This window comes from Tiliqua scincoides, chromosome 16 (genome assembly GCF_035046505.1).
Source record: "Tiliqua scincoides isolate rTilSci1 chromosome 16, rTilSci1.hap2, whole genome shotgun sequence".
Taxonomy (NCBI): Eukaryota; Metazoa; Chordata; class Lepidosauria; order Squamata; family Scincidae; genus Tiliqua; species Tiliqua scincoides.
In genome coordinates this window covers 3,764,016-3,776,287 of record NC_089836.1, presented here as the reverse complement: position 1 = coordinate 3,776,287, position 12,272 = coordinate 3,764,016, and the positions used below count along the sequence as shown (strand labels likewise).

General features: G+C 49.1%; 1 protein-coding gene across 1 annotated transcript in view; it reads left to right on the top strand.

Annotated features, from left to right (window-relative positions):
- The window catches only part of PKN3 (protein kinase N3), a 29,832-nt gene that overhangs the window by 13,001 nt on the left and 4,559 nt on the right, over window positions 1–12,272 (top strand). Inside the window, exons 7-18 of the mRNA XM_066610522.1 lie at window positions 1,062–1,253; window positions 2,028–2,137; window positions 2,996–3,139; window positions 3,453–3,528; window positions 5,039–5,213; window positions 6,006–6,117; window positions 7,197–7,264; window positions 8,723–8,789; window positions 9,372–9,463; window positions 10,137–10,313; window positions 10,976–11,038; window positions 11,246–11,322. Coding sequence (XP_066466619.1) covers window positions 1,062–1,253; window positions 2,028–2,137; window positions 2,996–3,139; window positions 3,453–3,528; window positions 5,039–5,213; window positions 6,006–6,117; window positions 7,197–7,264; window positions 8,723–8,789; window positions 9,372–9,463; window positions 10,137–10,313; window positions 10,976–11,038; window positions 11,246–11,322 — 1,353 coding nt within the window. The remainder of the gene's footprint in view (window positions 1–1,061; window positions 1,254–2,027; window positions 2,138–2,995; window positions 3,140–3,452; window positions 3,529–5,038; window positions 5,214–6,005; window positions 6,118–7,196; window positions 7,265–8,722; window positions 8,790–9,371; window positions 9,464–10,136; window positions 10,314–10,975; window positions 11,039–11,245; window positions 11,323–12,272) is intronic.

Below are 12,272 nucleotides of genomic sequence, written 5' to 3'. Positions count from 1 at the left end.
GCACCCAAAAACTCTGCCCAAGAAGAATCTGACACACCCCTTGGGGCACCCATTATTCTGAGCGGCCCGCTTGGAGGCAGGCTGTGCAGCATGGCATTTCCCAGTTTGAAGAGACACTTTGCCAACAGTCTGAGGCTAAGAGGCAAAGAAGGAGGGCCCATAGCCAGGGAGACAGACCAGGGACAGACTGCACTTGCTCCCGGTGTGGAAGGGATTGTCACTCCCGGATTGGCCTTTTCAGCCACACTAGACGCTGTTCCAGAACCACCTTTCAGAGCGCGATACCAGAGTCTTTTGAGACTGAAGGTTGCCAGTACAAAGTACTGAGGTGACTTCATACTTATTTAGACTGTCCAATCAGAAACTTTTGAGGACAGAACCTTCTCGGAGTGGGTCTGGTTGCCAGCCCTCCTAGTTCTTACCCCTCCCAAATGGAGATCCGCAGCTGCATTCTATTCCGCTTGATCAGGCGCCCCTCAGTCTACTGAGGTGTTAAACATTCCAATGGGTTGTAATTCTTGTTGTCTGTCCTTTCTGGCCAGCAAAGGAGAGACAGCAATCTTTTTGTTTGTTTACTCACATTCCTGCAGCTAGGAACTGCCAGCCACTTCTCCATTACTGACTTAGTTTGGTTCAGGCTTCGCATGCTAACCTAGGCCTAACCTGTACATATTCATGACATCCCCCCAGTAGCAGCTTGTTTAATCCTTGATGCACATAGCCTCATCTGCCCTGTCAGTTTTGTGAACCATCAAAAATGGGTGCACCCACAGTTTGGGAGCCGCTGGATTAGTCTGAGAAGAAAGAGTCACTTGCCCAAGATCACCCAGCTAACTTTGTGGTTGAATGGGGATTTGAAACCAGGTTGCGCCCCCCCCCCATTCAGAGTTCAACACGAACCACTGCACCACACTGTCTCAAAGTCCATAGATCACACTTAGCCTGCTCCGTGATATCTGTGGGATTGAATACCTTCTGAATGATTGTAATTATTTTCAAAAACATAGTGTGATGTTTCATTGCTTGCGTCTCCCTTCTGGCAATGTTGATTTTTTTTCCAGGCACGCTGGAAGTGCGATTGATGGGCTGTCAAGATCTCCTGGAAAGGGTTCCAGGCCGTTCCCGAGTTGCGGGCTCAACACCCACATACGGCAGTCCCGGGGACTCAAAACCCTTCGCCCGAACTTGGGCCAGCGTGAGCATTCATAGCCGTGGCTCGGCTGCCAAATATATTCGCGGCGAGGAGCTGAGCAGTGAGTATTGAGTCATAGGGTCCTTAGAATTACTGGACGTGCAAAGATCATGGAGTTAAATACAGGCTGTTCATGGCTACAGCATCCCTGTTAGCTGACTATCCAGCCTCTGCTTGAAGAAGTGGTCCCGGTTGGGTTGCTGGTGGTGTCTCTTGGGTGGTGGAGCTCCAACACCAAAACTTTGAGGTCTAGCAATGACTGTTGGCTGAATGTAACCTCCTGGTGCAGAGGTGCACCAACATCTGAGAATCACTTGCTGGGGAGCAATGTTGAAAGCCAGCAACTGGCTTTACGCTGGGCCTGGGGGCTTCTTAGCTGGCCCAGGGGTGTCATATTGTGTCATATTTGTTTCATATTGTGAGCTGAATCATGGCACCTTCTGAGGGTTGGCAGTGACATCATTGAGCAGATGATGGCCAGAAATAAGCCCTCTGATGTCACTCATTAGCTGCAAAGGACAGAGGAGAGAATTTGCAAGCGTTTATCATATTTTCATGATACGGAAGAGCCCAGTGCTCACACAGACGGCCTTTTCAGCAGTGCCTCTTCTGCTGAGGTGTCACTTTGCAGCTCGGTAGCTGAAAGGGCAATGCTGGGAGAGCCCGGTTATCACTGGGGGCGGGTAAAGAGCCTCCGGGGGCTTCCTCCGGCTTGTGGACCTTACATTGGACACCCCTGGATTAGCCACTGCGGCAAACAAGTTGCTGGACTAGGTGGGCCTCTGGTCTGTCTCTGCAGGGCTGCTTTTATGGTCCCTTTCTCCCCATCGTACAGGTGAAGTTCTTTCTGTGCTCAAGGTGGACAACAAGGTGGTTGGCCAGACAAACTGGGGACCGGTTAACAACCAAGCTTGGGATCAGACCTTTATCGTGGAGTTGGATCGAGTAAGTGTGTGGGTTGGGTTTGTTTCAGGTCTGTGAAATCATGAATACTTGAGGCCGGGGGTTCCTAAACTTTGCAGCACTGTGACACACTCCGTCCTCTGTGGTGGGTCACGACGCTCCTGGAAGTGTTAGAGGCCTCTCTCGGCCCAGCGACCCGATTCTGCGGGCCTCGGTATCCCCAATAAGCTACTCCTGGTTTTTCAGATGCAAACAAGAAATGGCTTCTGAAAACCAGAAGTGTTTTACAGAAGCTTGTGATGTCTCCAGTGGCCTATATAGAGTGGGTCACCGGGCTGGAAGAGGCCTCCTTAAGTCCTGGGGCTTCTGGAATGGGGCTTCTGGAATGGGGGTCCTATTTGGAGCCAAACCAGCGCAGGGGAGGGCCCAGATCACGACCCACTGTGCTTGGGCTTGCAACCCACCAGTGGGTTGTGACCCATGGTTTGGGAAGCGCAGTTTTAGGCTCTTCTCTTATGGAAAGATTATACTAGGTCTTGGTATTAGTCGTGCGACAATGTATTTCTAGGTACAAGGTGGTGCATAAAATCAAGTGCAAGGCCAGGACTGGCCCACCCGTGAAGTTGCCGCAGGGGCAGATTGGTGGTGTTACACCTCCTGCCTCTGACCACCCCCCTCCGCTTCTCCTCCTCCATTGTGCTGCTCCTTTGATTTGAAAAGAAAGGGGAGTGGAGCAGAAGAGAGGGGTGGGCTAGAGAGTCTCTGACCCTCTGGCACTGGGATATCTTGGGCTGGCTCTTCAGCTTGAACGCCCTGAGCAGCCGACAGCTTCCGAATCGTTCAGGGAACGTGTGCACGGGAACGGTGAGTGTTCTTGATGTTTTCCTTCCTTCCTCGCAGTCCCGAGAGCTGGAGATCTTGGTGTACTGGAGTGACTGGCGGGAGCTGTGCGGGATGAAGTTCCTGCGCCTGGACGACTTCCTCGATAACGAACGTCATGGCATGTGTCTCTCCCTGGAACCGCAAGGGATGCTTTTTGCAGAGGTAAAAGAGCCAGAGGTTTTGCCCTAACCCCTTCTGCATCGACCGTGCTGCTGGGCAAGGCAGCCTATATTTGACTTAAAATATAAATATCTCGCATAAGGCAGGTATCCCCTACCTGTCGGTGATAAGTTCTAGTATCTAATGCACATTGTAAGTCCTTGAGGAAGGAGCGGATTCCTTCTTCCCTTTTGCACAGCCCCACGTACATTTGCTGTTGCATATTATATATGTGGTACTTGGAAGTTATGCTCCTTCTTCATCTAAGGCATGCCTTCTCCCCACCAAGTGTCTCTCCCACACTCTTTCTCTGCAGGTTACCTTTAGCACCCCTGTGATTGAGAGACGGTCCAAGCTGCGGCGGCAGAAACGCATTTTCCCCAAACAAAAAGGTAGGCAAGGTGTAAATGTTCAGCCCGCATACCTGTCGGGAGCATTTAGGTATGCACGAATAGTTCCCATTCCTTAGGGCAGTGGTTCCCAAACCTTTTAGCACCTGGACCCACTTTTTAAAATGACACTCTATCGGGACCCACTGAGATTTACTAGATTTTTTTTAAAAGGAGGTCTAGAAAGAAATAATGTTTTATTTATTTACAAGTAACAATAACTAGGAAAAAAGTCACCTAAACATTTATCTCCCTATACTTATACATGCCTGGAAATTGCAGAAGCTCAGCAACTGTTACCCTGCACATGCCCAACCTTGTCTGATCTCAGAAGCTAAGCAGGGTCAGGCCTGGTTAGTACTTGGATGGGAGACCTCCTAGGAATACCGGGTGCTGTAGGCTTATACCATAGTCTTTTGAGACTGAAGGTTGCCAACCAACCAACTGTCTGATCTCTAAGCAGGGTCAGGCCTGGTTAGTACTAGGATGAGAGACCACCTGGGAATACTGGGTACTGTAGGCTTATACCATGATCCCAGAAGCTAAGCAGGGTCAGGCCTGGTTAGTACTTGAATGGGAGACCTCCTAGGAATACCGGGTGCTGTAGGCTTATACCATAGTCTTTTGAGACTGAAGGTTGCCAACCAACCAACTGTCTGATCTCTAAGCAGGGTCAGGCCTGGTTAGTACTAGGATGAGAGACCACCTGGGAATACTGGGTACTGTAGGCTTATACCATGATCCCAGAAGCTAAGCAGGATCAGGCCTGGTTAGTACTTGGATGGGAGACCTCCTAGGAATACCGGGTGCTGTAGGCTTATACCATAGTCTTTTGAGACTGAAGGTTGCCAACCAACCAACTGTCTGATCTCTAAGCAGGGTCAGGCCTGGTTAGTACTAGGATGAGAGACCACCCGGGAATACTGGGTACTGTAGGCTTATACCATGATCCCGGAAGCTAAGCAGGGTCAGGCCTGGTTAGTACTTGGATGGTAGACCGCCTAGGAATACCGGGTGCTGTAGGCGTATGCCATAGTCTTTCGAGACTGCAGGTTGCCAACCAGCTCCTTGCAGGGCAGTTTGTAGCTATCTTGCAAGCTGCAGAAGCTGAGCTCCTTGCAGGACAGTTAGTTGCTAATCTTATCAGATTATATGTTGTAATTTCTCCCCCCCCCCACACACACACACACAAAATCACAAGTGTGTCTGCAAGGTGGAGGAATTGATGTATTCTAGAATTGTAGAAGATTGACAGGAAATGTTTAAATGTCCCCCCTCCCCAACTTTTCCAGGTCAGTTTTTAAAACGGTAGAAGGAAAAAAGAGTTGAAATCTGCCCTGGTGCCAATGAAAATCGGAGCTCCCTTTGTTGCGTTTTTAAATGTCAGGAGATCTGATCACATATCGTCCATGCTGTGCCTGTTTTCACCTTGAAGGATCAAGGCGCCTGCTTAGTTTCCAAGGGAGAGTGTATTACACGCACCCCTGCAGCATTTGATTGCTTGTCTTTGCAGGGAAAGAGTTTCTCCGAGCCTCCCAGATGAATATCAGCATTGCCACTTGGGGGCGCCTCATGATGAATCTACTGCCCCCCTGCAGTTCCCCAACTACCTTGAGCCCCCCTTTTCGGGCCGCCGCACGTACAGCCCTGTCTCAGAGTCCAACAGAGCCTGTGGCTACTGTGGCCAGGTAAGCCGTACCTCTGGAGCAAGGGTGTCCAAGATTTTTGGCCACATCATCTCCCTGACACTGTGTTGGGGGCTGGGGGAAAAAAAAGAATTAATTTACATTTAAAATTTGAATAAATTTACATAAATGCATGTATTAGAGATGGACCTTTATATGAGGATCTTTCTATATCTCAGGATTGATAAAAGGCCTTGCACAAAGCAAGACTGGCCATTGCTGCCGTTTTACAGACGTGAAACAGCAAGCAGCGTAGGGAGCCCTCAGCCCACAGCTTGCGTGAGAGGTCAGACATTCGGCCCTCACGCTGAGAGTAGTTGCGTTGGGCCAGAGTGGGCTCCAACAAGTCTCTGGAGGGACAGAGGCTCATTGGAGACTGGGGTCTCCCCATGGGCCACATCGGGGGTCCCAGAGGCCCACAAATGTTCCCCAGGCTGGGGTTTGGGCACTCCTGCTTTGGAGGGGAATGGAACACCAAATGTACAGGAAATAGGGGAGGGGTCGGGATGCGTATGGATAGGTTGCTACTGCTGTCCTGTCCTCCACACTTCTTCCTGTTCCCATCTTCAAATGCCAGGGAGGATGAGGGGCACTGGAGGCAAACAGTGGGGTGTCCCCTGCCAATCCATGCCTCGTGACGACAGTCTCAGTTGGTGTCGGGGATGGGGCCAGAGGAGCTTCCTTGCCAATAAGCTTGGGACCACCTTCAGCCCTTCCTGTCACAGCTCTAATGTCTACCTTGTGGAACCTGGAGCGACAGACCGCTTCTTAAAAGTACATGTCTTCCAAACACAGTGACTTACCAGTGGTTAAGCTGACGTTCGACGACACGCCACCTCCCAAACCGCCCCGCCTCTTTCTGGAACGGCCTTGCAAAGAGCGGGAACCTCCATCTTTGAATTCTCTGGTACGGCTTTGCTATCGATGTTGGAATAGTTTACTGCTTGATTGATTGGCTGGAATGTGAGCTCCATAGCCCCTTTCAGTGCTTTCCATAACCGGCAGCATTGGTAAAATACCTGCCCAATGAGCTTCTTTACCCAAGCTTCACGCACTGGAGAGGACACTCCAACTTCGCCATACGGCGTCGGCACAGCACGGGAAGCAGCAGTTACCGGTTATAAGTCTTCGCTCGATTGGCGTAGAGCGTGACGCCAGGGGCTGCTTCCGACAGAGAGAGAGAGATCTTTGCATCTCATTGGGCAGCTACCGCCCGCCTTAAGCTGGGCAGTCCCCAGCCAGTAAGGTGTTGACCTCAACAGGTGGGAAACCCTGGCCTCTGAGCGGCCCACTTGGAGGCAGGCTGTGCAGCATGGCCTTTCCCAGTTTGAAGAGACACTTGGCCAACAGTCTGAGGCTAAGAGGCAAAGAGTTAAGGCCCGTAGCCAGGGAGACAGACCAGGGACAGACTGCACTTGCTCCCAATGTGGAAGGGATTGTCACTCCCGAATTGGCCTTTTCAGCCACACTAGACGCTGTTCCAGAACCACCATTCAGAGCGCGATACCAGAGTCTTTCAAGACTGAGGGTTGCCAAAAAAAGAGCACAAAGGCATATGTCAATTTTGGATCTCCATGTATGGTTGCATTCAGCTTTACCTGAGTCAAAATCAGGATTTCTGTGGAATTGCTGCTCTTTTCAGTGCAGAATATTTACTTCCTTGCTTATTTGAATCCAGCTTTAGCTGTTTATGTCTCAGCTAGGAAAAAATATATCAGGCCTCAGAGCCAACCTCATACTTGGGAAGCTGGAGTCAGAAATGTCCACGCTGTCCCCTAAATGTGAATTGGGGAGAGGGGAAAAAGATCAAATCTCTGCGGGCATACCTTAGGAACCCCAAACAAAGAGGGGAAATGCTTGGGATTATTCTGGAATATTCTTTCCTGAGCCTTTCTAGAGCTGAATTACTTGGGCTCTGTTCACCCTGGCAGGCCATTGACAGTGCTGTTTTTCACTGATGCTGGGTTGTGGTCCTTTCCTTTACAGAATCCAAAAAGGTTGCCCAAAGCTGAATGGACTTGCAGGTCACAAATGACTAGCCGGGCTACCATGAGGTGAGTGTCTGAAGGGGGAGCAGGGAAAAAGGAATGCTGTTGGGCTAATAAACATTCTTATATCCAACACTTGTACAAGCCCTGATCTCCCCATTTCCAAGCCAGTCCCGTGTGCATTTTACTCATTAGTCCCCTCTACTATTTGGAAACCTGTATGCATTATGGAACTGTGTATATATAGTATAATAACTTGTGTAATATTACACATAATATCTAATATTATAATGCCGTTGTACAAATTGATGGTAAGGCCACACCTGGAGTATTGCGTCCAGTTCTGGTCGCTGCATCTAAAAAAAGACAAAGGTGCAAAAGAGAGTGACTAAGATGATTACGGGGCTGGGGCACCTTCCTTACGAGGAAAGGCTACGGCGTTTGGGCCTCTTCAGCCTAGAAAAGAGGTGCCTCAGGGGGGACATGATTGAGACGTACCAAATTATGCAGGAAAAGGATAAAGTGGATAGGGAGATGCTCTTTACACTCTCACATAACACCAGAACCAGGGGACATCCACTAAAATTGAGTGTTGGGAGAGTTAGAACAGACAAGAGAAAATATTTCTTTACTCAGCATGTGGTTGGTCTGTGGAACTCCTTGCCACAGGATGTGGTGACGGCATCTGGCCTGGACGCCTTTAAAAGGGGATTGGACAAGTTTCTGGAGGAAAATCCATTACGGGGTACAAGCCATGATGTGTATGCGCAACCTCCTGATTTTAGAAATGGGCTATGTCAGAATGCCAATGCAAGGGAGGGCACCAGGATGAGGTCTCTTGTTATCTGGTGTGCTCCCTTGGGCATTTGGTGGGCCGCTGTGAGATACAGGAAGCTGGACTAGATGGGCCTATGGCCTGATCCAGTGGGGCTGTTCTTATATAATTCCAAACGTTTTAGGGAACAGTCTTCCACCCCTGCATGTCTGCCTTTGCACATGTGTCTAAGGTTTCTGTGCCGTGGTCTAGAGCCTCATTTCACATGGGGCACCCTCTTTTCACGTGGGGCAATGGCCAGACCCCTTGGCCGTCCCAATGCAGCCCCCTCCCTTCTGTTTTGAGTCTTGCTTTGCTGTAAGGGACACTGACTTCTCCGAATGTGCCTTTTAGCTCCCTCTTCTCCCCCCCCCCCAATTCCTGGAATTTACTCCAGAGTTTCCTTGGTAACCACTTGTGGCCAACAAAATGTTCTTGTACATCTGTCACTTTCAGCTCCATCACTTTGTATTTCTTCCCAGTTCTGAACAAAGACCGGCTGCCAAGCTTTGCTGTTCATCCTTCCACTTCCATTCAACCTGCTTGTTCCTTTCATTTCTCCTTGGCCTCCAAGAGCATTCCTGCTCCTTCCATCGCTTCTCCCGAAGGCAGTCCTCCAGCTTTGGACCTTTCCAGGGAGGGTTTGGTTGACCACTTTCCTTCTCACCTCTCCTCTCTTGTTGCCTTATTATGCGTTTCTCTGCCAACAGGAAGAGGACCGTCCAGCTAGAGGATTTCTGCTGCATTGCCGTGCTGGGACGTGGACACTTCGGAAAGGTAGAGCTGGGGAATAAGGCATGTTTGTGTTCTCCTGCTTTCAGTAGGATACCCTTGAGCGTGCCGAGTCTTTAAACTAAGCATCTCTTCCCTCCAGAAGGGGGGAGAACTGAGAAACAAATGAACATTTCCAAGGCTCCAAAAATCACAAATGTCAGCTCCAGCTGAGTCTTTGAAAGAGACTGGCAGTTTTCTTTCTGTAACTCAAGAGTAAAGCTTTGAAACGACCGTCTGAAAGAACAAAAGTTTGAAGCTACATTTGTGTGAAGGAGTCTGCTCTGCTATGTAGAGCATGTGTGTCATTTTTCAGGGTGGCTTTTTAAGATCCTTGGGTAAAATGATAAATTAATCCAGGGGTGGGAGCAGAGAGAACTTGGCATAGCGGCTAACAGTACGATGCTAGGCGTGTCTACTCGTAAGTCCTATTGTGTTCATTGGGCCTTACTTCAAGAAAGTGTGTGTGAGCATTGCAGCCAGAGAGACTGAATTGCATTCAGGACTTCCCTCTGAATCCTGCTGCTGCCATGAACTCAGTGGCCTTAAGGCAAGCTTGCAAGAATACCGAATGCTTGTCTTTTTCAGGTGTTGCTAGCACAATACAGAGCGACAGGAAAGCTGTATGCCATCAAAGCCCTCAAGAAGCATGATATTGTTAGCCGTGATGAGATGGACAGGTGAGCGTTCACCCGGAGAGAATCTAGCAAGCGTAGGCCCTCCCAACAAGATCTGATCAGGTGTGTCTTAACAAAAGGAAGCATCAGTTTCCAAGTTGTCCAAAAATTTAGGAATCTTTTGTGGTTGTGATAACCCTGCTGAGCAAAGAACACGGAATCCTGCAAAGCTTTAAAAAATATAAACTAAAAAGAGAAGATTCCTAGTTCTCCTTTCTACTATTTGTTCAAAAAATTGGAAGAGGAGCTTAAAGGCCTGGACAAGTGGTTTAGGACAGTGGTCTTCAACCTTTTTTCATGCGACAATCCCAATAAATAAAGCATGAGACTTAGGACCTGCTGCCAGTCAGCCTCCAGAACTCAGTTCTGATATGGCAGGATCATTGTAGGATTGGATTCAAGCCCTCTCTGGCACACGACCCCCTAAATGAGACTTTGTTACCCCGTTGGGGTCACGACCCAAAGGTTGAAGAACGCTGGTATAGGGCTCTCCAAATTTGCAACTGCCCTGCTAAGCAAGAAATGTGTAACTCCAAACTTCCATCAAAAGCACAAAAACGGTGGTTCTAGTCCTCATGTTATAGGGATAAATGCAGGGGGAGGGGAAAAGGTTGCTTCCTCCTTGAGTGCACGGTGCTGGCCCGTTGATCCTTCCCTCCACGTTCTCTTCTGGTAGCTTGAATTGCGAGAAGCGCATCTTTGAAGTCATCAACACCTCTGGGCACCCGTTCCTGGTGAACATGTTTGCTTGCTTCCAGACGCCCAGTCATGCATGTTTTGTGATGGAATACACCTCCGGGGGAGACCTCATGATGCGTATCCACACCGACGTCTTTCCGGAGCACGTGGCCCGGTGAGTTGCTTGAATGTAGCCACCGCTGCATTGATCCTTAGAGGTGTGGTGTGGGTTTGCTTTGGGCTGAGATTCGGGGATCAGCTGGGCTGCAGGCTGGACATAAAACTCTAGCACAGGGTTCTCAAACTCTTTAGCATCAGGGCCCACCTTACCAGTTGCTCAAGCCTCTGTGTCTATAACGGTGATTGGCAGTGGGGCTCTCCCCCCCCAAGCAGCAGCTTGTTTAGCCCTTGATGCACATGTCCTAATCTGTCTCGTCAGTTTCTCAACCCACCAAAAATTGGGCCATGTAGGCCACGGACCCACAGTTTGAGAAACTTGCCCTAGCAAACTTTGGCTCAGGGCCAGTCTTACGAGCTGCAGGGCTCAATTGGGAACATCTTTTGCAGGGCCCCAAGGCCCTGTACAGTCTTAGAGAGATCAATAAAATTCGTTATAGACTTGATATCTCTGTGGTAGAACGGAAAGCAATCAAAAGGTGCACTTAAAAAGTGCAGGGGAGTTAATGGGCCAATTGGATCTAAGCATATTTTAATATAAAATTGCATGCAAGACTAGATGTACCTTAGCACAGGGCCCAGTTGGGTGCAAGTTAGTCCAGTTAGCTTAAACCCAGCCCTGCGTTGGCAACCATCCTGGTTAAAAATTCCACTTTGTAGGTTCTATGCAGCCTGTGTGGTCCTGGGGCTCCAGTTTCTACACGACAAGAAGATAATTTATAGGTAAGATGCTGAAAGTATCCTTGCAGCTCAGAGACTGAACAGTGAATTATTTCTGTGCATGTCTCTTTCCGTAATAACCAATGGTGTCCTCATCTCCCCATGGCCCCTCATCTATGCACACCTTCATCTATGCGCAGTTTGCTAGTGCCAACTAGAGGCATACTAGCATGGAAGCATTTGGGATTATTCTTTCCTGTCTGTCTACAGGGACCTGAAATTGGATAACCTACTCCTAGACGCTCGGGGCTTTGTGAAAATTGCTGATTTTGGGCTGTGTAAGGAAGGTGAGTGACTTATTCACGAGCAGTGCACTGTAGCGTTTAAGAGACAGACCAAGTGCTGGGAGACCTGGGTCTGAATCCATGTGTAGCCCCATGAAACTCACACGTTTATCTTGGGCCAGTCAAGTTTCCTTGTTGTTGGAAGATAAAATGGGGCAGATAAAGAATCAAGTATGCTCCTTTCAGCTCTTTGGAGGAAGAGAGAATGTAACTGTTGGTTGTTAAAAACTGATGACTGGGGAAGCAGTAGAAAGATGAATGCTAAGAGATAGTGATGTTTCCAAGCCTGCCCAGCAAGCTGCTTTAGTTGAGCTCAGGGTGGTGTACGAACAGTGGTTTCCGCTATCCTTTTGTCCTCACAACAACTCTTTGAGGTAGGCTGAGAGATAGTGTCTGGCCCTAAAGTCACCCATGGCTGAGTGGGGATTTGAACCTGGATCTTCCAGGTCCTAGTCCAGTTCCCCAACCACTACACCATCCTGGCTCTCCATACTAGGTCCACACTCTCGTCACAGCCTCACATTTACCAGTTTCCCCTGGAAGCCCATGCTCATTTAGCAGCCCAGGTAAAGTATTCTCGTTGCCGCGAGTCCCTGCGATTAACCATGCCTCCATGTTCCAAGGCAGCTGTAATTTCCAAACGGTACAGAATAAAATGACGTACTTTAGGCAGGCTGAAGAATTCTGCTTCACTTGTGTTTGAATTTGGGCAGCATTTGATCTAGAGACCAAGGCAGGTGGGCAGCTGCTTTAACTTACCTGTGGCAAAATGTGGAAGCTGCTTTATACTGAGTCAGGCCATTGATCCCTCTCACTCAGTATTGTCAATGCTGACTGGCTGCAGCTCTCCAGGGATTCAAATGAGAATCTTTTCCAGCCCTCTCTGGCAATGCAAAAGACTGTATCTGGGATCTTCTGCGCACCAATCATACCCTCTCCCCATCGAGCTGTGA